General features: G+C 42.7%; 2 protein-coding genes across 2 annotated transcripts in view; one reads left to right on the top strand and one right to left on the bottom strand.

Moving 5' to 3' along the window:
* Positions 1–20,380, top strand: part of PPTC7 (protein phosphatase targeting COQ7) — an 83,498-nt gene extending 63,118 nt beyond the window's left edge. Inside the window, exons 4-6 of the mRNA XM_033954370.1 lie at positions 3,740–3,863; positions 4,825–4,954; positions 17,571–20,380. Coding sequence (XP_033810261.1) covers positions 3,740–3,863; positions 4,825–4,954; positions 17,571–17,629 — 313 coding nt within the window. The 3' untranslated portion in view covers positions 17,630–20,380. The remainder of the gene's footprint in view (positions 1–3,739; positions 3,864–4,824; positions 4,955–17,570) is intronic.
* Positions 20,381–21,617: 1,237 nt separating this feature from the next.
* The window catches only part of RAD9B (RAD9 checkpoint clamp component B), a 65,164-nt gene continuing 61,327 nt past the window's right edge, over positions 21,618–25,454 (bottom strand). Inside the window, exons 9-10 of the mRNA XM_033954369.1 lie at positions 24,970–25,225; positions 21,618–22,472 (exon numbers count right to left, since the gene is read on the bottom strand). Coding sequence (XP_033810260.1) covers positions 22,338–22,472; positions 24,970–25,225 — 391 coding nt within the window. The 3' untranslated portion in view covers positions 21,618–22,337. The remainder of the gene's footprint in view (positions 22,473–24,969; positions 25,226–25,454) is intronic.

Below are 25,454 nucleotides of genomic sequence, written 5' to 3'. Positions count from 1 at the left end.
ATTTAGTTTGTATTGAGGCACCTAGCATTTCCATGGAGCCACTCAGTCTGTGCTTTGCGGACAGAACTTGGGGTGAGCCTTGCTCCCCAGGGGCCAGTCCCTGAGCTCCCGATCTGTTAGTGCACGCTGGCGAAGCAAGTGCACTGCATAGCATTCTGTCCCTTGCATACAGACTTCTGACCTCAGAGTCTGAGCTCTTCTGCAGCCAGAGATGTTCTGAAGCTGGGAGCCTGTCTAGCACCAAAAAGCCTCGCAATCGGATTTAAAAAAAGAAACATGAACAGAACAGACAGGCTTCTACCATCTTGCATGTAGAGAGACAAACTGAGGAATTGCAGGATAGCCCAGAGTGAAAGGAGGCAGAGCAAAAAATGCTAATTAGGCTCTAAACATAATCTCACAGGAAGGGATTGACTACTCAAGAGTTCAGGAATGATGTGTCTATTGCACTCTAGAAATTATATTTTAGCATCTTCTACTTTTAATTTTCAGCAGTGTTGAAGCTTGTAGCATGCCTAAGTTAATGGGTCTTTTTGCTTTATCTCAACATGAGTGCATGTTTCCTATATTTGTAGAACATGCAACAGAAATTCATTTCCTATTGCCTTGGTAATGAAGGTGTTGGGTTGTTTTTGGGGTTTTTTTTTTTTGGGGGGGGGGTTGGACGATAGTGGGTCATAGAATGTTAAAGCATGTGATCATGGCTCATGTTTCAGACACAGCCAGCGATGGTTGCCAGCAGCACACTGTGTGCTATATTCAAGATGAAAGCTGGTGTTCTGCCAAGTGCAGACTCCTAGATGGGTGTGTGAAGATGAAAGCATGTTCTATCCAATGACAGCCAATCATGGCAGAAGCACAAGAGATAGCACTAAAATATATCACAATAGCCTGGACATTGGACTTGCATCTCTGAAACCTGTCAAAGAAAAAAAAAATCTAAAACAAACATAGTTGAGGTCAGCTTTCCTTTAAGACCTTGCTGCCATGATTGTCCCGATTTATCTATTTTTAATCTAATGCAATTTTGTGTATCATACAATTTTATTTGTATTTATTTGCTGCTGTTGTATGTATATATTTTTTAATTTAAAGAGGTCTTTCTTAAACAGTGTGCAATTAACATTACAATATGCTTTAGAGCAGTGGTCTCAAATTCGTGGCCCAGGGGCCACATGCGGCCCGGCAGGTACTATTTTGAGGCCCTCGGTATGTTTATCATAATCACAAAAGTAAAATAAAACAGTTTCTTGATCATATGTCTCTTTAGCTATAAATTACAATATAATAATTAAGACTTAGCCAAAAGGAAAGATTAATAAACTAAAAAGAGTTTTACCTCATACAAAATTGTCATTTCTTTAATAAGACATTAACTATTTTTTCTGCGGCCCTCCAAGTACCTACAAATCCAAAATGTGGCCCTGCAAAGGTTTGAGTTTGAGACCACTGCTTTAGAGGATATTATAGAAAAGTACGACAGAAAAAGAAGAAAGCATGTTGGGCCTGATTCTCTAAATGGCATCTTGATTTAAGTTTAAGTTTTTAAGTTTAAGTTTATTAGGAATTTATATACCGCCTATCAAGGTTTTCTAAGTGGTTTTACAATCAGGTACTCAAGCATTTTCCGTATCTGTCCCGGTGGGCTCACAATCTATCTAACGTACCTGGGGCTATGGAAGATTAAGTGACTTGCCCATGGTCACAAGGAGCAGTGCGGGGTTTGAACCCACAGCCCCAGGGTGCTGAGGCTATAGCTTCAACCACTGCGCCACACACTCCTTTAGGCGCCACGAGCACTTAACTTAGAGCCTCTTTTTTGAAATCATTTAGCATGGGCCACTGCAGTAACTGCCCTCAAGCCCATAGGGATTTAAAGAGCTTTCTGGCCATTGCCACATGGCTTTGTAAAAGGGGGGAGAGGGGGGTTAGTTCCACACACAACTAAATTGTGTATGATTCACTTGATGTAATATTATGTACTTGAAGTAAGATAAAAAATGAATAAAGAATTGGGAAAAAAAATTGGTTTAAATAGTGTGAAAATTGATCACTCCATTAAAAACTGAATAAAAAAGTCATTATTTTAATTGTTGATTTAGGTTGTGCATGGATATTGGCTTAGCGATGCTTAAGTTGAGACGCCTTCCAACACCTAATGATGCCTACCTGGAAAGTAGGCGTGGCTAGGGGCAGAGAATAGGTGTGGTTGACTTAAGAATTGTAGCTAGGCACCAGTAAATTAGGCCAGGAAAACCTTGGCCTAATAGACGCCTAGCAATGCCTAAGTATGCCTACGCGCCGCTAGGCGAGATTCTGTAAATGACGCCTAGTGGTTGATTGACGACCACGTGGAGTGGCATCTACAAGTCGGGTGTCATTTATAGAATTGCTGTTACCTTCAACCATAAACATCCAAGTAAAAGCTTTCTTGTAAGATGTACCTTCAGAGGTATAGTAAAACCGTCAAAAGTGGATAAAATTATTAGAACTTGAACCCCAACCCCCTGTCATGAGTGTTCTATGATTTGAATATGAAAATCAGTAAACAGTTTGAACTAAAATAATAAAATACTACAACTGTGAATCATTCTGTTGGACAACATTTTTTTTTTTTGGTTTGCAGAAGAGATTGGAGAGCTTTAATGTATCATCCAGCAAATAGCAAATCTTGCTCACTTACCGTGTTTCCCCCAAAATAAGACACTCTTATATTAATTTTGGGCCCAAAAAAGGCACTAGTTCTTATTTTTGGAGAGGTCTTATTTTTTTTTTATGTATAATGATTATCTCTCCCTTCCTCTCCTCCACCCTAATTCTTCCTATTTCCTTTCTCTCCCCCACATGTGCAACATTTTTCCTCCCCGCTCACCCATCCCCTTGTGAAGTATCTTTCTATCCCTCCCCTTGTGCAGCAGAACTTTTGCAGCTTTTATCTCTCCCTCCCCATCCTTTGTGCAGTAGAACCCTTGCTGCTCTTATCCCTCCCTTCCTCCCATCCCCCCATGGAGCATTTTTTAATCCCCCCTGCCGCACACCCCGTCTCCCTGCTGACCCTTTCATCTCTCCAACCCATCCAAACCCCAACCGCGAGACCGAAATACAGTACCTTATAACAAACCACATTGTCGGCAGCACAGGCCCCATCGCAGCTTTCTCACAAGTTGCTGATGACTTAGGATTTATTTTAACCCTTTAATTGGCAGATGTTATGAAAAGAAGCCATTTTTACCTTGATGTTCAACAAGAGCAATGGTGTCAAGTAACCTGCATTTGGAGATGCAGATCTCCCATAAGAGCCATAGAAACACATGTTGCTTCTGAGCAATAATACCAAATAAAGGGTTAACTATTGCATCCAAATAAATGACTGGCTTTGTATGTTCTTAGATTATAGAAATTATTTTACTTGCTACCCATGAAGTGTTACATGTGGGCTATGATTTGCATAGTGAAAGCTTTTCTCAGAATTTCTTTGCATAATAGAATCTTGCAGCTTTATTTGTCCTAATTGCACAAGCTATTAACATTGGAGCTGATACATAGTTTTTCAGCAGAAAAAAGTGTCTTATGTCTATAGCTCTTTATGCAAGGAGTGTAGTATATATTCGTGGTTGGAAGCTTTTCCTGAAAATTGAATCCAGGCGCACTGTTTTCAGATATAGCATTTTCATTGGTTTGTTTTACTGATGTTGAATTTCAGAGTGCATTCCTCTAATTTGGTATCATCTTTTCATAGCCCTGATGCTGCAGATAGCAGTTCCTTTGATGTTCAGCTAGGAGACATCATTCTGACTGCAACTGATGGCCTGTTTGACAATATGCCAGACTATATGATCCTTCAGGAGCTTAAAAAATTAAAGGTAACTGAGGGGTTAATAAATGATGCAATTAATTTTAAGAACATTAACTTCTTTATTCTACATTTTTCCTACTGTACTTGAATGTAACTTCCCTTGAGCTACAACTAAAAATATTTAGGATGGAACTGAAAGCCTTGAAGATGGAGAGAGTTGATCATATTTCTATAAATGAGCTTTGAGTGCATTAATCCTTTTCTATAGATGCAGCTGTTTGAGGATGTTGATATTTTTTGAAACATTAACAAACTAATGTACTAGAATTTCAGATGGGAGCTAATTTGAAAGAGATTTGCCTTCAAATACACTTCCCCCTCCATATTTGCGGTGGTTAGGGGCAGAGCCGGCCCGCAAGTATTAAAAAAACTGTGAATAATATTCAGGCCGTTTCTGTCCCTAACCCCCGCGTCCCCCAGCTATTTTAAGCCCTGAAAGCCACCCCTTAAGCCTTACCTGGTGGTCTAGCGGGTTTTCAGGCAGGAGCGATCTTCCCACGCTCCTGCCCCGTGCAGATCGCTCACAGGAAATGGCTGCCTTGAGCTCCTGTAGTCTCTCAAGCCATTTCCTGTGAGCGATCTACACAGGGCAGGAGCGTGGGAAGATCGCTCCTGCCTGAAAATCTGCTAGACCACCAGGTAAGGCTTAAGGGGGGGGGGGGGCTTACAGGGCTTAAAATAGCCCAAAAAAAGAAAAAGGAATTTTAGATTTAAAATCGCGAATAAGTGAATCCGTAGATAACGGAAACCGGGAATACAGAGGGGGAAGTGTACAACAGATCGAACTTGAGTTTTTAAGCCAGTAAATTACCACTTGAACTTGAAAAGCATCCTTTTAACGACAATAGTTTCAAGAATTCAGTTGAAGCACTTTCTTTCCAATTTGACTTGCAGATGAAATGACTGCTTGAAGAGTAGAAATAGAGTACAATTTAGCCACTGTAATTGATGCCTCTTTTTTATTTTAGAATTCAAACTATGAGAGTGTACAACAGACTGCACGGAGCATTGCCGAACAAGCTCATGAGCTAGCCTACGACCCCAATTACATGTCCCCTTTTGCACAGTTTGCATGTGACAATGGTTTGAATGTAAGAGGTATGTATTGAATATTTTCAGTCCATGTGTGGCTAGCTTCCCACTGAAATGGCCTGAGATGTGAGGCACAATTCTATGTTAAATTATCTTTATTAAAGAAAACAGAGACTCGCAGTAAGCAATGGTAATACATTTTTGGTTCCTAATATACGAGAAGGTGTTAAAGTTCTCAGCCCAACCAAGAAGGGAATGACGTGGAGCCATGAAACTTACAAGTTATTCCACATATTCACCCCTAAGTTCAACACACTTGGTAATTCGTGTCTGAAGTTTCTGTAACCCTTCCAAAATATGCTTTGATGTCTGGTAATTGAAATACTGCTTTGCTGCTGCAAACACCTCCAAATCATGCAAATTGTCACCCTTTCAAACTCTTTATGGTTTGAAAACGGAAAATAGTCAGATGTAGCAAGATCTGGTGAGTAGAGTGGATGGTCTGTACACTGAAACCCTAACTGCATCAAAACATCCATCGTTTTGCCAGCCTTGTGAGAAGGTGCTTTGGCTTGCAGGTGCATTGTAACTTTGAGTACCAAAGGACCACTTCAGATACAGACCTGCATAATTGCTATGTCCGGTGCCTAGATCCTAAACTCAGAGACATTTTCTACCATCTCTACTTAAAATTGCAGAAGAAGTTGCTTAAAGCCATGAAGTTGTTATATGAAAAAATTTTCAGGTCAATTTCATTGAGGATGACTGGAGATTCTGCCACTGATGTTTAACATCTAGCATCAACAACCCATTCATCCTCTTTGTCAGTGCTACTTGCCTCGGGGGAAGCTCGTAAGAAATAATAAAACGCCTTTCCCCCTCAAGACGGGCATTGACATCATCACCATCGACACACTCCAAGTGTCAACGCTCAATTCCAGATTGCCTTCTCTGCAGTTGGATACTTCTCTGAGGTATGCCTCAACATCGAGGACCCCAACGCCTCTACACCCAACATAATCAGTTCCTAATGTATCCTTGCCAAAATGGGTACCAGTGCCACCCCTGTTGCAGAAAAACTAGCTTGGTGACTGCAGATGGACTCTTGTCAGTTTCTGCTTCTACGCCCACAGCATCAACTCAGTCCGAGCAACTCCCAAGAGCTTCATTGAAGCATTGAGCTCAGACACAACAACGTCGAGGCTCTGTATCGAGGCATGTATCATCATCTAAGGCAGTGTTCTTCAACCTTTTTACACCTATGGACCAGCAGAAATAAAATAATTATTTTGTGGACCGGCATCTGTCCGCAGACCGGCAGTTGAAAAACACTGGGCTAAGTTGTGGGCCAGACCCTGCCCATCTCTACCCAATCTCCACCCCAGACCCTGCCCCCATAGTCCTAATTGTAACACTATTTTTTCCATTCATTTTTCATATATACACACAATATAATCTTATTAACAATGCATTGATCGCACTGCGGACTGGCAGTTAAAGAACACAGTTTTGGGCCTGATGCACATGCCGGCCCTATGGACTGGCAGGAAATTTCTGTGGACCGGTGGATGAAGAACACTGATCTAAGGAACACAGTTTATCAGCAGATACTCCTCTGTTCATTTCGACACTCACATCAACAATCGTCTCTGCACTTATCTCAACACTCTTGAGATTGATCTCGATGTCAATTTCATTCTGCAAGGCCTGACATTTAGGACTGACTTGTCCATGAGTGCTTCTGATTATCTAGAGCTATCAGCAGATGAGTCTTACAGGATACCACTGCTTCATTAAAGGTCATCCCCAGAGAATCTGTCCTTTACAAAATTTATATGACAGATGGGGCAAGCACTCCCAATAAACATGGAGTCTGAGTCAGAGTCGTGAGCAGAGCTTATGGATTCCCTCGATTATAAAGAGTGGCCCAAAGACTGCATTAAGGTTCCTCTTCACAACCTCTTGAAGGAAGCCTTATATAAGCCCCCAAAAGAGTCTCTCTTCAACTTCCATCAGAAGGCCCTCCTTCACAAAGAGCTCTCAGCCCTCCTCAGTGCCATAAAACAAGTTCCTCTGCAGAGAGGGGCTGAGGGTTCTACTCCAAATACTTCCTTGTACTGAAAAAGACTGGAGGCATCCATCCAATTCTAGACCTCCAAACTCTCAACAAATACTTAGTGAAGGAGAAGTTTTGCATTGTCTGTGTGGGAACCTTATTACCATTATTAGAGAAGAACGATTGGCTCCGCTCTCTAGACCTCAAAGAAGCCTACACCCACATTCTGTTATGTTCTTTCTGGATTTCATATGCTAGGTGTTCAATCCCAACCCGCAATCCAAGAGTTGCAGAAATCCACAAACTTTTCTGACCACATGCTCCACCCCCTCAGCCTGAGAGTTAGTAAACATATCCAGTTACAGTTTCTGCAAGCAATCCGTGCAGAAGTCTTTGCAGTTGCTCTGCTTCTTTTTCTCATTTAAGATTTGTTTTCTCAGTGGCTTCAGTGCCTTGAGACCCCTTTCCTTGTTGGAGGAAAGGACACAATCTCAAGATGCCAGACTGCTGCTTCATAGAGAAACTCTGAATCTGTGGAGCCAGCCTGCTGTGTGCCACTATTTCTAGACTTGGGGGTCCCTTCCCCTGGGAGTCTGCTTGCAGGTGACCTGATGACGGGTTTCAAGTGCAGGCTGTATGTATACGTAGTTTCAAACAGTGGAGGAATGTAGCGTAAACATAGAATGATCACGGTACGATAAACACTTAAAGACTCAAGGTTGCATCAAGATAAGTGGATGCGAGGGAGGGCAGATCTCTAGTCCATATATATAGTTCCAGGACTCTGGTTGGTCATTGGAAGAGGAAGGTTTTCACTGCTTTCCTAAAGGTTCATCAGGCTTTCCAGAGACCTGATCTGCGCAGGGAGCAAGTTCCACAATTTTGGAAGGAATTGAGCCTTCATATCCGTGACTCTTGGAGTCCTCCAGAAAAAGCTCTCCACATCAATCTCCTTGAACTTCATACAATTCGCAGTGCTCTATACACATTCCAGGATCGTCTCCTCAATTAAGTAGTATTCAGCCACACAAACAACCAGGTAGCTATATATTATATAAACAAGCAGGGAGGTACAGGGTCTCTCCCCCTATGCCAAGAAGCAATCCAAATCTGGTCCTGGGCAATTCCTCACAATATTTTCCTGAAAGCAGTCTACCTAGCAGAAAAAGAAAACATCTTGGGCTGATAACTTCAGCAGACTCCTATAACTGTGTGAGTGATCACTCAACTCCAACACTTTACATTAGATCTTTGCATAATGGGAACCCCAGAAGTGAATCTGTTAGCTTCTCCCCCACAATCACAAGCTTCCTCTCTTCTGTTTCAGATTCTACGCTCCCAATTGTCTGATGTTCAATACCTTTCTTAATTGGAGGGACAAGTTCCTTTCTGCTTTCCCTCCATTTCCTTTCCTCGTGACGTCTTCTACTCAGACATGGCCAAGAACAAGCCATCATGATTCTTACAGCACCTCGGTGGCCATGTTAACCATGGTTTCCTCTCCTACTACTACTCAGCAAAAGGAAACCCATAACACTTCAAATCTTTCCAACCTTGCTGACAAAGAATGAGGGGTCTCCTCCTTCTCCAGACGAAGGGTCTCTCTCAGCATGGTATCTCTCTCTCTCAAACAATAACTGCTTACATGTAATCTGCACCAGTGTCGGCCATCATTGAAGCATCAAGAAAGATATGGTGTAATGTTAACTCTGTAGATCCAAGTGCCTGTTCTCTTCCAATTATCTTCTATATATCTCTTAACTCTGGAGTAAAAACTACTTCAGCCATCTTGGTGCTATTAGTGCTTTTCATACACCACTGGACAAAAAGCCATTATCTGTACATACTTTGATTTTTTAGATTCATGAAAGGCCTTTTCCATACCAGACCTCCAATCAAGCCACCTCCTGTAGTTTGGGAAATTAATGCGATTATTTCCACTTTGTCTCCTTTTGAACCACTCTCGTCTCATCCCTTAAACATCTTACTTGGAAAGTAACCTTTCTTATTGCTTTCACCTCTGCATGTCAAGTCAGTGAACTTCAAGCTCTTGTGTTAGATCCATCTGTGGAAAATCAGGGGTGGGAAACTGCACGGGGACAACAGGAAATTCTTTTTCACTGAAAGGGTGGTTGATCGCTGGAATAGTCTTCCACTTCAGGTGATTGAGGCCAGCAGCGTGCCTGATTTTAAGGCCAAATGGGATAGACACATGGGATCTATTCACAGAGAAAGGTAGGGGAGGGTCATTGGGGTGGGCAGAATAGATGGGCCGTGGCCCTTATCTGCCGTCTATTTCTATGTTTCATCTTATGTAACATTCTACCATTTTATCCCAGGACAAGCAGGCAGCATATTCTCTACACGTGGGTGATATCATCAATGGAGCCCCCTAGTGGACGTTCTCGCAAGCAGACTTGCTTGAAGATCTTCGAGCTTGCAAGTGTACCGCACATGCGCGGGTGCCCCTCCCGCCCGACTCAGGGCATGCGTGGCCTCAGTTCTAAGTTTTCTGCGGAGCCAGAAGCCCTGCTCCCTTGCTCTGCGCAAATTCATAGTGCCTCTTTGCACCGCGGCTTGCTTTTTTTGTTTTCAGGTTAGTCTTGTTTGTCAAGTTCCTATTTTTTCTTTCTGACCGGGTGGTCGTTTTTTTTTTTCGGCCGCCTGGCCTCACAGGGCTGCAGCTGGATTTTTTCCTATGTCCCAGCCTCTGAACGGGTTTAAGAACTGCACTAAGTGCAACTGGGTAATCTCCATCACCGGACCCCCATCGTTGGTGTGTGAAGTGCCTGGGTGCTGATCATCAAGCCGAGTCTTGCCCACGTTGTGCTACCCTCCAACTGCGGGCTCTTTGGCGTGTGGCCAAGATTCTTCAACTTTTTGGCCCCATGGAAACCGAGGGAATGGCCTCGGCTTCGAAGACCTCGACCTCGATGAAGTCGCCCTCAACTTCAAAGGCCTCGACCTCGTCTCCGCCTGCCATCCCAGCCTCGGGTAAGTCTCCTCTTCCTTCCTCAGGTGTGCCGGCAAAGAAGCCACCCTCAGAGTCTCTTGCGAGTGCCGTGTCCTCGGCCTCTTCGAGACACCATACTAAGCGTGCCTCCTCACGTAGGGAATACTCTTCCTTGAGGTCGCCACCGAAGGAGCACACTGCTGCACCCCAATTCCAGCATTCCCTGGTTTCGGTGCCTATGTTTCAGGACATGCTTAAGGCTATCCTTACCACCCAGATTTCTTCTGTTCTAGGTCAACTGGCCCGGCCTTGACCTGAACTCCGTCTGACCAGCCTGGGCGTTCCCCCGCAGTTGCTCGGGTCAGTCTCACAAGTCTCGCCACTTACCCTCGACTGATTCTTCTCCTGATTCGAGGCATGAGACCTTGTGGGTGTCCGGGTGGGACCCCGGACTATGACCTCCACATCTTCGAAGCCTATCCCTTTGAAGCAGCAGAGGACTTCCTCGCCTCGTCGAGGCAGGCCCCCGTCCGCCTGTACCATGGGGACTTTTGTGGTCTTGTCTTTGGGTGAGGACCCTTGTCTGCCTTCTTCCCCCCGCTGTTCTCTTTGGGACGGGGGCTGTCTGCTTCGGCGTTTGTCGGGGACTCATCTTTCACGCCGACCTCTCCGAAGCTTCGGAGGGTGGTGGCGCGGACGCCGAGGTCCTCCCCAATTCGTCTGCAGCGGGGCCTTTCTTCGACGCCCCCATGGGACTTCAGCAGAGCCTCCTTGGTGTCCCGGGCTCGAGACTCGGAGGCCCCTGCTTATTATTCGAGGGAAGTCTCCTCCCCCTCTTTCTCGGCTGCTCCGAGGTCTCGGTCTACTTCACCTCCGGAGGATGAGTCTTCTTGGACCTCCTTTACCTGGTTTGTTTCAGACATGGGCCAGGCTCTCAAACTTGATCTCCAATCCGCGTCCCGGTATACTCAAGAGCAGGAGTAGGGAACTCCAGTCCTCGAGAGCCGTATTCCAGTCGGGTTTTCAGGATTTCCCCAATGAATATGCATTGGAAGCAGTGCATGCAAATAGATCTCATGCATATTCATTGGGGAAATCCTGAAAACCTGACTGGAATACGGCTCTCGAGGACAGGAGTTCCCTACCCCTGCTCAAGAGTATTTGGCGGAGATGGGGCTCCCTCATCCACCCGTGAGGCTTTGCGTTTGCCTTTGCATCAGGTGCTCCGGCAAACTTTCCTCCAGAATTTGGAGACTCCTTATGCCGTCACTGCCATTCCCTCCAAGATGGAGTCTCGTTATCGGACGGTCCCAGTCAAGGGTTTCAAGAATGTGCAGCTTTCCCATCAGTCGCTGGTGGTCAAGACTTCCTTAAAGAAATCTAACTCCTCCCAAGGTCTACGCTGCTGACCCTCCGGGCAGGGAAGGGCATACGATGGACAAGTTCAGCCGCCGTCTCTATCAGAACTCGATGATGGCGAACCAAGTTCTAAACTATAACTTTACCTTCACATCCTATCCCTATCCTACCCCCGGATCTTCCGCCAGGAGAGTTTCCTTCTTCCAGGTCGCACCTTCCCCTTCTTCTGTGGGAAACGCAGGCCCTCCTTCGCCTCAAGGCAGTCGAGGAGGTTCCCCCGGATCAGCTCAATACAGGGTTTTATTCCCGGTTCTTTCTGGTTCCCAAGAAGACAGGAGACCTGCGTCCAATCCTGGACTTCAGGGCTCTGAACAAATTTCTGGTCAAGGAAAAGTTCAGAATGTTCACTCTTCTACGTTGTATCCCCTGATGGACGAAGGGGACTGGCTGTGCACTTTGGATCTCAAGGAGGCCTACACGCACGTGCCGATTCATCCGGCTTCTCACCGGTATCTGAGATTCCGGGTGGGGGATCTCCACCTCCAATACCGTGTTCTTCTCTTTGGTCTGGCTGCCTCCCCGATGGTGTTCACGAAGTGCCTGGTATTGGTGGCCGCGGCCCTTTGCCTGCAGAGGTTTCAGGTGTTTCCCTTACCTTGACGATTGGCTCATCAAAGTGTTGTCCCGCCAGGCGGTCCTGAGGGCAACAAATCAGACTATTTCACTCCTTCAAAGCCTCAGCTTTGAGGTGAATTTTCCCAAGTCTCAGCTATGTCCCTCTCAGTCCCTCGAGTTTATTGGGGTGGTTCTGGACACCTGTCGTCTTCGCTCCTTTTTGCCTCGACCTCGTCAGAAGGCCCTGATTCATCTTTGTCGAAGGGTGTTTCTCCTGTCCTTGGTCCTGGCCTATCTGATGATGGTCCTGCTCGGCCACATGGCCTCCATGGTTCACGTGACTCCTTTTGCCAGACTTCACCTCCACAAACCCCGGTGGACTCTGGCGTCTCAGGAATCAGGATCGGGATCCAGTGTCTCGACTCATTGTCGTGACTCCTTTGTTGAAACAATCTCTCCGTTGGTGAATGCTCTCTACCAATCTTTCCAGAGGTTTGCTGTTTCACGCCCCTCCTCTGCAGAAGGTTCTTACGATGGACTCATCGGCCTATGCTTGGGCTCATCTGGATGGTCTTCGCACCCAGAGGCTTTGATCCAGTGCAGACCGTCTCTGTCACATCAATCTGCTGGAGCTCAGAGCAGTGTTCAACGCTCTGAAAGCTTTTTGTCATCTGCTCCGCGACAGTGTCCTGCTAGTCCGCACGGACAACGAGAGAGCCATGTATTATATCAACAAACAGGGGGGCATGGGATCTCTTTTCCTGTGCCAGGAGGCAATGCGGCTCTGGGCCTGGGCAATCTGCCGCAACATCTTTCTCCAGGCGGTCCACATTCAGGGCCACCAGAACTGTCTTGACGACAGGTTGAGCTGCCTCCTTCAGCCTCACGAATGGTCAATTTATTCCTCGACTCTTCGTCAGGTGTTTGCTCGGTGGGGGACTCCAGATGTCGATCTATTTGCGTCCCCCCTCAATCACAAGTTGCCTTGTTTCTGCTCCAGGGTCTACACCCCGCACCAGAGCGAGGCGGATGCCTTCCTTCTGGATTGGATGGACCTTTTTCTGTATGCGTTCCCTCTGATTCTGAGGACTATCGTCATGCTCAAGTCCATTCACGCCACCATGATTCTGATTGCTCCTCTGGCCCAGACAACCGTGGTTCTCCTTTCTGCTGCGACTCAGTGTCAGGGAGCCTCTTCTTCCTGTTTTTCCTTTGCTGCTTACGCAGAGTCGGGGATCTCTGCTTCATCCCAACCTGCAGTCCCTTCACTTAAATGCTTGGTTCCTCGAGACTTGATGGCCTCTTTCCATCTGGGCAAGTCACTTAATCCTCCATAGCCCCAGGTACGTTAGATAAATTGTGAGCCCACTGGGACAGATAGGGAAAATGCTTGAGTACCTGATTGTAAAAACCGCTTAGATAACCCTGATAGGCGGTATATAAAATCCTAATAAACTTGAAACTGTCTCAGTCGGTCCTGGATGTTCTTGAGGCGTCCCGGAAGGAGTCCACTCGCCAATGTTACCATCAGAAGTGGACCCGTTTTTCTTCCTGGTGTGCTGCACAGCGTCAAGAGCCGTGATCTGCCTCCTTGTCTTCTGTGCTGGATTATCTGCTGCACTTATCTGGTGCTGGTCTCAAGTTCACATCGATTCGAGTCCACCTCAGTGCCATTGCTGCTTTTCATCAGCTGATCGACGGGAAACCTCTTTCTATTCATCCTGTCGTTTCCCAGTTCATGAAGGGTCTGTTCCATGTTCATCCCCCTCTTAAACCTCCTCCGGTGGTTGGAACCTTAACATGGTTCTTTCTCTTTTGATGAAGCCTCCGTTTGAGCCGCTTGCTCGGGTTCACTTTAAGTTTCTCACTTGGAAAGTTGTGTTTCTTATTGCTCTCACTTTTGCGCATAGGGTCTGTGAGCTCCAAGCTTTAGTAGCGGACCCGCCTTTCACTGTTTTTCATCATGATAAGGTGGTTCTCCGTACACATCCTAAGTTCTTGCCCAAAGTTGTTTCGGATTTTCACATCAACCAGTCCGTAGTTCTTCCGGTATTTTTTCCAAAGCCCCATTCTCACCCTGAAGAGGTGGCTTTGCATACTCTTGACTGTAAGTGTGCGCTGGCTTTTTACTTGGAGCGCACTGCTCCTCATCGGACTACTCAGTTTTTCCTCTCTTTCGATCCCAATCGGTTGGGGTGTCCTGTTTCTAAGCGGACCATTTCTAACTGGTTGGCCGCTGTCGGGTCGAGTCATGGGACACTAGGTCAGAGCGATGGCCAGAGCGATGGCGGCGTCTGTTGCTTTTCTCCGATCAACTCCTCTTGAGGAAATCTGCAAGGCTGCCATTTGGTCCTCGGTTCATACTTTCACCTCTCACTACTGTCTGGATGCTTTCTCCAGGCATGATGGCCATTTTGGCCAGTTCGTTTTGCAACACCTGTTCTCGTTAATTGCCAACTCTCCCACCTTCCCTTTGTAGTTAGCTTGGAAGTCACCCATGTGTAGAGAATATGCTGCCTGCTTGTCCTGGGATAAAGCACAGTTACTTACCGTAACAGGTGTTATCCAGGGTCAGCAGGCAGATATTCTTGCATCCCACCCACCTCCCCGGGTTGGCTTCTTTGCTGGCTATCTGAACTGAAGCCACGCTGAGGAGACGCATGTCCTGAGTCGGGCAGGAGGGGCACTCGCGCTTGCGCGGTACACTCGCAAGTTCGAAGATCTTCAAGCAAGTCTGCTTGCGAGAACGTCCTCTAGGGGGCTCCATTGATGATGTCACCCACGTATAGAGAATATCTGCCTGCTGTCCCTGGATAACACCTGTTACGGTAAGTAACTGTGCTATATAGTTCTTCACACTCGTCCCAAGTTCCTCTCGAAGGTCATCTCAATTTCATCTAAATGTCCATAATTCTCCTGGTCTTTCGAAGACAACATTATCACTCTGGTGAAGCTGCACTCCATACATTGGATTGTAAACATGCTCTTGCTTATTACTTGGATCACACCAAACCTCACAGAACTTCCACACAACTGTTCTGTCTTTTGATCTGAGCAGACTTGGAATTCCTGCCACTGAGCGAACCATTTCCACATGGCTAGTGGACTGTATCTTCTTTTGCTAGGCTGAGACTTGGAGGCCATGTCACAACACACAAAGTTAGAGCAATGGTAACTTCAGTAGCTCATTTAGGACATTTGTAAAGCAGTTACATGGTCCTCCATTCATTCACATCCCACTATTGTTTGGAGAATCATTCCAGACGGAGTCCCACATGTGAGAATATGCTATTTGCTTATCACAAATAAAGCAGTTACCTGTAGCAGGTGTTATCTGAGGGCAGCAGGCAGATATTCTCATAACCCTCCCTCTTCCCCTAGTTGGCTTCTTAGCTTTGTTACTGAACTAAAAGTCCCACAAGTTGACATTGGGCGGGAAGTCGTCAACATGCATGGTATGGGCAGTCTCAAGACTTTTAAAGTGATGGTACACTTTTGAACTGTTCTTGCCAGGCTTCATGGATGACTTCACCCACATGTGAGAATATCTGCCTGCTGCCCTCTTTCTCTTTGGACAAGCAGTACAAGTCATCCACATGGGAGTGACTCTCTAGAAGAGGGATATAAGGGGGGGGTACAGTGACCCTTTACAGCCATGTAATGCTTTAGAAGGATCTCATTAGATGGCTGGACTACCACTGTTTTTAGTGAGTGTTTGTCCATCAGTTTTTCTCTGCTGTCTATATTTTGCACTATACTTGTCTCTTTTTCTATAGTTGTTACTGAGGTAACATTGCATATTTTAAAGTCATCTGCCTTGACATCTTTGAAAAAAAAACCCCAGATATAAATGATGATTAACATTTTCTCTGCTTTGTGGTTCTTTTTATTTTGTGGCTACATTAGAGAATTAGTGCAAACTATATAGTTGAAAAAGTCTCTAAAGATGGGAAAGTAGAAATCAACACATAATACAAGGGCTGGTCACTGCTAAGACCCCCTGGTAATTTTCCCAGCGTTCAATATTACGCTGGGAAAATTACCAGGGGGTCTTAGCAGTGCCCAGCCCTTGTATTATATGTACCAACTTACCATTATGTATTATTAAGATTATATTGTGTTATATGAAAAAAATGGATAGAAGAAATTGCATTACAATTAGTACTTTTATGGGGGTGGAGCCTGGGCAGGTCTGGGGAGGAGCTTGAGTGGGAGTACTCATTTGATATTTATTAGATTAAGGGGGTACTTGGCTTGAAGTTGAGAAACACTGGCCTAAGTTGCTCTAAAGAAATTCTTGGTGGCTTCCCCTCCCAGATAAAATTAGAGAAAACCCTCTGTAATTGTTTTAAAATCCTACTAGGTATTTGAATTGGAAGGACCTGAAATTAAAATACATAGCAGACAAATTCTCAGAACTGACACATTTCAATTTAGTTGTCCCATAGAAGAGCAGTATTTCAAATCCCATTACCTCCCCCCCCCCTTTACTAAACTAAAAATAAAATCATTTATCTTACCTTTTGTTGTCTGGTGTTTTTATCTTTCTAATCATCTCATTCTGCATCTCTGGTTCTGCTTTCCTGTGCTCTGTCAATTCACACTTTCTGTCCTATATCCTTCTTTCATGATCAACTTTTCTTCCTCCTTTTCAAATCTCTTCCCTGCAATTTGTGAGCACCATCATCTCCCTTCCCTCTGCCCACTACTCTGTGCTCACCATTTTTCTCCTTACTACCTGTCACTATTTCCCTTGTTTGAGAGGGCTAGATTCTGGAAATAGAGATGGAAAAAACATCACCCTATTTCCCCTGCCTGCATCTCTTTCTCCCAGCAAATCTTCCTGTGATCCTCTCTCTCTCTCCTATCCCTCCCTTCGTGGTTGGGCATTTCTGTCTCCTCACTCCCTTTGTGATTGGGTCTCTCTCCTCCCTTCATGTTGTGGGTCTCTCTCGCCCTTTCTCTCCTCCCTCCCATTCTGGTTGAGTCTCTCTCTCTCTGTCTGTCTGTCTGTCTCTCTCTGTCTGTCTGTCTCTCTCTCTGTTTCTTGTCTCTCTCTTGTCTCTCTCTCTATCTCTCTCGTCTCTCTCTCTATCTCTCTCTGTCTCTCCATAGTGAGGTTCCTTCTTTGCTTGGAAGGTGAGAGATACTGATACTGAGAGACTCTGATACTGCCTGTATCTACATGGCAGTATCAGAGTCTCAGATGCCTCTCCTGGGGACAAAATTCCTTAGAGCAGACCTTCATATTCCTTGAACTTGGAGAAAGGAAAAATGAAGAAAAGAGCAGGGAGAGATCATCCATCTGGGAGATGCAAATAGAACAGACTGGCTCAAAGATGCAAGCTGCTGGCACGTGCTCAAAAGGACCTTTTCAAAAGTTTTTTTTCTGATTTCTAGAAGAATAGATCTATCCCACTGGCATTGTCAGATCTGACTCACTTGTCCAAGTGACTGAGCTGTGTAGTTTTTTTGGGGGTTTTTTTTGGGTGGGGTGGGGGGTTGGGATTTGTTTGTTTTTTTTGCTATGTATGATGGTACCTAGGACTGAAATGTATGGCTTAGTTGGCAGTTAACAGCCAATCTCATGAGCTGGGCTCTGCATGCTTTTTGCATGTTACTAATGCTGCTTTTTTGTATAAATATAGCAACCAACTGATGGTCTCATTGGGGGTGTTTTTTATTTTTATTTCTTTCAGGAGGAAAACCAGATGACATCACTGTTCTTCTTTCTATAGTAGCTGAATATACAGACTAAGTTAAATGTGGACTTTTGACACTTTTGCTCATTATCCCAAACTTCTGCCTTCACATCCACAGTTTCCTGCTGGCAGGACCATCTATTTTCTTTGTAACTAATTTCAGTGGCCAGTTACTTGTTTAGCTTCTTTGCCCCTCCTCCTTTTTAAACAGTTCAGGTCCTTCTAAGAAACACTAATATAAATTTAATTGTGCAGTATCTGCCAGCTATCAAGAACTGAAGAAAATGAGACTTGAAGCTTTTTCTTCATGGTTTTATTATCCCAAGATGGGGCAAACCTCAGCCTTATGGTTGCTACTTAAAGACAGGTTCTGAATTTGAAATGAATAACAGTGAACTTTACAGTAAAAAGCTGAACTGAATGTAGAAAATTAAAATCAGTCTTTTCTCATCCAAATTTTATGAAATATTTGCACTTAGAAAATATGTAGCTATGTAGAAATATCACCTTTTTGGTAAGCACAGTAGAAGTATTGCCATTTTTTTTTTCTTTTGCATTGTACATAACAATTCAGGGTACTTTCCCTAATTCACTTCATTCTTTGAAGAGGAGGGAAAGATCCCAACCCATCCCATTTGTGCTATAACAAACAGTAGGTGCAAGTCTAATAAATTTACCCCATTTCTAATATTTGCATTATTTATAATTGACATTTGGAGATTTTGAAAATCAACTCTGTTTACATTTACTTAAGTCAGTATGAAATATACCGTTTCCATGAGATTGTAGCTTCCATATTTCTAAAATTTTCCAGTTAGCTTTTCTCTTGGAGGCTAACATACAAGATAACTGCTGTAAGGTTCCATTCTTGGGTTGGTGTTCCCCTCATTAACTGTTTGTTGCTAGAAACATTATATAGCTATAGAAGCCTAAACTAAAGCCATGTTACACACACACACATACACACACACATATGTACAAAACAGTGGGTAACATCTGATGTTAGATATGTATACAGTGAAACCATGGCAGCAGTCATAAGAAGCTTGTTTTTCCAAATTCAGGTCTTTCTTACAGGTTAGGTACAGGAAATGTGTAGTTTTTAAAAAGGGATGTACTGCCTGGTTTCACTGTTTAATAATTGTTTTGTCATGTTACCTCAACTTGTATAATTTTTTTTTAATGTTTGTGAAGTTGTACTGTATATTTGCGTAACTGTATGTCTAAACTTTTATTTAAAATTGTTTAACATGTACTATGTACATGTCACTTTACTATATCTGTGCATCATGCTTGTAACAGGCAATTCATTTATAGTGTGTTAAGTATTCATTTGTGAGACAATTTATGTACTATTCCTAAACTGGCATAATATTTGGTATACATTTGAAATCACCATAAATGACATGTCAGAATGCCTTAAAGAACCTCAGCAAGCAAAATTGTGAAACTTCTAAAAGAGCATCTTAGCAGTACAAATCAATGCTATGATAAAATGTGGGTAAGTGGTGGTAGGCAAGTGGCAGAGAATTTGTTTGCTTTCATAAGTTTTCCTTATTTAAAAAATGTTTACCCAGCTTCAAATCCAATTTGCAGCTTTCTCAACCCTTAGCATCTACCTCTCCCATGAAAGTACCAGCACAGGGAAGAATCTAGTGAGAACAAAGCTGAGGAAGTAAGGGGGTCCAAAATCTGACTGCAGAGGTTTGTAGTTTGTCCACATGTTCTGATTTCTCTCTTATTCCCTGTATACACTAGTGCAGGGGTGGGCAACTCCGGTCCTCGAGGGCCGGAATCCAGTCTGGTTTTCAGGATTTCCCCCAATTAATATGCAAATCATGCATATTTATTGGAGAAATCCTGAAAACCTGACTAGATTCCGGCCCTCGGACTGAAGTTGCCCACCCCTGCACTAGTGTATTCATTGAAGAGCACTTTTGCAGCACAATCCTTTGCTTCAAGGGCAACGGCTAATGTTGCTGAAGCTGCTGCTGGGTGAAAACAGTAGGTGGCAATGGGCAGTGTTCCAGGGCACCTGACGAATCCCAAGTCCAGATTCCATTTTTTTTTTTTTTTTTTATGTGGAGGATACATTGCTTTTGTCTAGTTTTATTTGTGCAGTATATTGATATTGCAAGATGTTACTGTCTTAGTTTTTTCATATCCAAGAAAAATATTTTTAAATTTTCTCCCTCCTTTATAATAATGTTAGTGTCTGAGGCCAAATAGCATCAATCTACTTAAGAACTTGGCTAAACATTACCCCATCAGAGACAGGCTGATAGTGCGCTTCAATAGGTTTTGGTTTTAAATGAAAGGTATTCAAAAAAATCCTTGTATTGTGGTAACATGAAAAGAACACCCTTAGAAGTAGAATATAGAACTCCCTCCCCCAACTCTATAAATTAATCCCTTGATATGGTCATTTTTCACAACATACCCACTATTACTGCTCGTTTGGGAACACTCTTTGTGGACCAGTCAGCTCCTTTTTCCTGAAAAAAGTGGCCATATTCAAAAATATCCAGTCTCTAGTGATTCAGGGTCTGCAATTGATATCATGAGCTTCAAAGATTAGTGGCATAACAGCTGTCACCTGATAGGTCTGATTTTTGAACCTTTTGTAGTAATGCAGTTGCACAAAAGTAAACAGTGTTTTAAGCCATTTTGCCTTGCGTCACATAAGATCAAATTTGGAAGTAGCAAACTCTGTCCCTCACCAGACACACCAAAGACCAGTAATAAATGCTTTTCCATCTATATTTGTAAAGCAATACTGTATTATAAAGAATTAGTATTTTTTCATTACATGCCTGAGTGTTCATTTATTTAGTGGTTTTAAGATGTGCATTCTGAATATGCCAGCCTGATTTCTTCCAGTAACCTTATTAAAGCTGTCTGCGCACAACAAAGTGGTAACAAAAGCAAGTTGGAACCAATCGGGTTTTATAAGCTTATCATGGCAGTAATGTTACCTAAGAATTAGGTCATGGGATCTAATGTTAGCTCATTTTCATAATACTAGAAATGTGATAACAAATACATTAACTTATTGGATCCCAGCCTTCAGAGATGGTGCACTTTCTGCAGCTAGAGTAGGGAATAATTTGCAAGGATAAAACTTATGATCATTTAGTAGCATACAAACATCATGTTAAGTTATATCATTTTATTTGGAGCAGCCCACAACCTGCTGGTGTGTTAGGTGCTGATCTGTGAGAAAAGAGGGCTAAGCTATTCATTTTCTGATGGAAAAGGAACACACCTTATAGTTCCTTTCATAGTTTAGTTTTATGGTTAACTCTTTTCTGATGTGCAGCATAATGCTCCATGAAGTACTACTGAATTAACATGAAGATGTATGGAATGATGATTTCCATAAAGAGATGTTTTAAAAAGGAATGTATAGACATGTGGAAAAAGATGACCTAAAGTGGCAGGATACTCTGCTTACTGCAGAGTAGGAAGCTTGTGGGATTCTATCAAATTAAAATTTTGTTCAGTTTGTTTAAAAGCAGACTTGTCAAAGCTAAACTATTATTTGCATAAGCTAGTATTTTGTGGATAAGATAAAATGCTGGCAAACAGACAATAGCTTCTCCTCTAAGACATAGGCAAAGTCACCTGTTGAGTGCCACTTCAAAAAGGCTCCTATCAAGAAAGCATTAAGAAATGCTGCAGTTTGATGTCTAGCATTTTCTCTGATTTATTACCACTTATTGTAAAAATGTCTTAGGCTCTGCTGGGTCTGTTTAAAAAGGGATCCCAGTCAGACTCTTACATGGAGTTTAAGAATAGCCTTACTGGGTCAGATCAATGGTCCATCAAGCCCAGTCTCCAGCTCACTACCTATTTTAATTTTGCAGAGTAGAGATTCTGCTGCAGTAATGTCTGTGTTTGGTAAATATGTAGCTTCTAATCTGAAAATCAGATTATGGAAGCTGGCTGCATGAAGCATTTCACAACAAAAATAACAAAATAGCTGAAAGAATGAAGCAAGTCTTTTAGTCTGTGTAAAAAGATTTTGTGTTTTTGTTAAGAGACTATCATTGCTCACGTAAGAGGTAATTACCTGAATTTGATGTGTGATGTGTAACTTTATGCAGGAATAGTTCTGTAAATACATTTAAATTGTAAAAATATTTAATAAATATAGTATTTGAAGTAAAATGCCTTTTTAAGAAATCTAATCTAAAAGTGTTAACTTTTTTTTTTTAATAAGTCTCTTAAAGCATAATAATTTTTCATATGAGCCAATGTGGTCTGTGATATCACACAATGCTCTTGTGTTGTAAACACACATGATCTATTACATCTTTGGCTAGGGAAGTTATGCATTGACTTGGTGAGTCCTTTGAACACAAAAACAGTGACTTACCTGGAACACTGGAGAGGAGTAAACAGCTGTGTTTCCCCTAGACTAGTAGATGAGGAACATCTGTGATATTTTGTACAAATAAACCCTTTTAGATTACAGAATTTATTTGACTTAAAACTGAGCATATAGTTTCATTAGCTAACCATCATGAGGTGCATATTTGGAGACCTGCCAACTGTATAACTTTAGGAAAATATGCTAGTTATATAAATCTGCTCAATAATTAATCAGTGGTGGTACTACTGTTTAATATACATATGATTAAGAAAAGCCTAAGCCTTTCTTTTTAAAGCCTGGCAAAGCTATGCACTACTAAGTCATTTATGAATATATATGGTCATGTGGTAAGTAGAATCCAGGAAATGCCTTCCATTCCTTGGCCGGACTCAGAAGGTTTGGGAGAGTTGCTCATTATTGAAATATTCCTCTTCATTGTCACTTGCTGTTGCCAAACTACACAATGTCTGATTGAAATTGTCTTGTTCACTGGCTGAAAATGCTCCAAAGAAGAAGGAGCAAAACTATAAAAGAGAAATAAAAAGGGAAAATGCATTAATAGCTTCGGTTTAAGTCACACTTAAATTCTGTATAGCAAACTGCACCTTAGGCTATTTCTCACTTGGACGTCAACCCTGTGTAAGCAGTTTTTAAAACCTGTACTCGGTTGGACAAGATACCCAGACTTATTTCCAAATCTCCAGCTTGTTTGGTTCCCAATACTCATTCCCAACTGCTTTTTCTCCCCTGCTTATCTCCCTTGCCATAGGGATAAAAGAAATATTAGAGCACACATGAGGTGAAATTTAAGATTTATTCTAAATTTACCAGCTAAGCCATAGCTGTATATTTTTTCATTCCCCAAGAATGGATGGGGGAAATTGAAAATATTTTTTTAAATACAGTGTATTAGCAAATGTTTTCTTACTGCTGAAGATTTTACATCATAAATGTTTTCAGAAATACTCAACATCTCATAACAAACTTAAGTTTTAAAACAGTGTGTTTGTGGATGTTGGAGAGCTTGATAGTATTGTTTGCTTAGACTGCATGTGAATGCTTTACAAGGCCAGAAACAGCCAGTTTGAACGTGAGCAGCACCTCTTTCTATGGATGAGCAGTGTTTTGCTACCACAGATATTTGAATATTTCCATTAACTAGGGTATGTGTTTTACCCTAAAAATACACAGAACTGCTCATTACCTACATAAATTATCATGTAGAAAAACTTAACCCCCTATGCCAAAGAACTTCTCTAAACTACACATTTCATATAATTAAAGTTTTTTATGAATTTCAACTTTTATTGCAGTATAAGTAGAAAAATACAGTACAGAGAAATTGAAACTGAAGCCTGCGCTTCAAGATTCTTTGTACTGGATGTTCAGTGTTGCAAATGAATTGATTCTTATTGTAAAAAGATGGATATGGAAAGTCTGTAGATTGAGTTACATTATTGTAGAAAATGGTGCTTGTAAATAGGGAGTGCTTTTAAGGAGTAGGGTAAAAAGGGATTCTGCATTCTCAAAAGGAGAAAGAAGGCAGTGGGCCAAGATGAAGCACCTAACTTGCAGAGAAGGGAGTGTAGGAGAACACCCACAAGGCTAGAAAGCAAGGAAAGGGACCACTCAGGACAGTGCCTGATATTAGGTCACAATGAAAATCACTCAAGGTCACTGAAGGCAGCACTTGATTGGAGAGTAAGGGTCACATGCATCTGCCAGAACTTCAGTGACTGGAAACAGGGTCCAGGCAGGGGTTGACAATCGGAACATAGATTGTAAAGACAGTAAGTGAACAACAGTGTGATTGAGGTTCTGCTGGTTCAGAAGGTTGTCACGTGAGGGAATGACCACTTGAAGTAAAGATTTCACATTTAAGCAGGACTTCATGCAATTACATGCTGGACTACAATAAACACAATGCACCGCACACATTGCGGGGGGGGGGGGGGGGGGCAGAATATATAAAGATATTAGCCAACCAATGAAGAAATTTAGCTTTTTCAATTCAATTTGTGTTTTGGCTAGGTGCAAGAACATGCCACAAGGAACTTGCCCCAATGTAGCCTAGCATGTCATTAGCATACATAAAGACCACTTCTACTAGGGCAGTGACTCCCATACATATCCTGAAGATCCTCAGTCACTCAGGTTTCCAAGATATCTATAGAATATGCACTAGATATATTGTATTTCCTTGAGATGCATTTTTTTGCCAATTTTAACATCTATGGAAAGTAGGTGCAGTTTACATTCAATGGGGTCTTAAAATCGAGGTCCATAATTTTAAATCATGTGGCCTAATTTCTTATTCTCTCCACTACAACATCTACTTAGTCATTGGGGGCTTTGGGGATCTGCGGACTTGGGCACCTTTCAGTACTAGTATCATACTGTTGAAGAGCTGGTGGGGAACAGAACTGCATGGTATACTTTCTGCATCTGGACTCATGCTCTGTCGCCATCTATCTGCCATGTGTGTTTCTGGCTGACATGTGCTCACCCGCATGACTCTGAGCCCCTATCTCGTTCCTCCCCCCCCCCCCCCCCAATGCCTCTGTGGTCTCACTGTGCCTACCCTAGGGTATGCGATCTTCTAGTGGTTAAGTTCCAGTGCTGGCTCAGCAATAAAAGTTGGTGGCCTCTTTTCCAGCCCGCTGACCCTGACGGTACTCCTTGCACATGCTAAATTTGTACATGAGCTGAGTGACCAAGGAATTCTGGTGTAGGGGTGGCTGACTTCTGGCACGAGGGGCATCCTCTCCACCAACAGTAAAATAACTGGTATTAACAAGGTGGGAGGGAGGCAGTAGAGAGATGTATATTTTTCAGTTTTACAAAATGGGGGTGCATCTTAGAATTAAGGAAATATGGTAATATTTGCATGCAAATATCTCATGCACCTTCATTGAATATCTTAAAAACCTGAATCGCTGAGGGACCCCAAGGGCAAGTTTATGAAGTATGGTAGTATACTTGCTCATATACTAGGAAATGACTAAATCATTCTCTTCCTACCTTGTCATATTTAGGAGAACATTCCACCATTTTCTCTGTGCTGTTAGTGACTTCTTTTGGGATCAATGTCTTTTCCTCTGAGACTCTGGTGTTTTCATGTTTTTTTAGTAATGGTCTGCTAAAGTCTCTTATGAATATTGGATTTTCACATTGTTTTCCATTTTCACACGTTGTTCTTAATGACACTGCTGTTTTAGTATTCTTTTTTAGGTCATTAAAGTCTTCAGTAGCATGGAATGAGGTTTTCAAGCCCAATCTGGATTTTAGTTAGCAAAATGGTTAATCGCCTTTGAGTACAGCTGTTTGGTAATAAGAGATCATTCTGCACTAGTTCATTGTTTTTTTATTTGATTTTTTTTCATCCAGTGTTGCAAAACCATTTTTATACCAAATAGGTATTTTAAATATTTTAGAGCTTAATTAAAACTCTTTCCTATATTAACCTAAGGCCCCCTTTTTTCAAGCTGTTAATGTTTTTTTTCTCA

This window comes from Geotrypetes seraphini, chromosome 8 (genome assembly GCF_902459505.1).
Source record: "Geotrypetes seraphini chromosome 8, aGeoSer1.1, whole genome shotgun sequence".
Classification (NCBI taxonomy): domain Eukaryota; kingdom Metazoa; phylum Chordata; class Amphibia; order Gymnophiona; family Dermophiidae; genus Geotrypetes; species Geotrypetes seraphini.
This window is presented reverse-complemented; position numbering and strand designations above follow the sequence as displayed.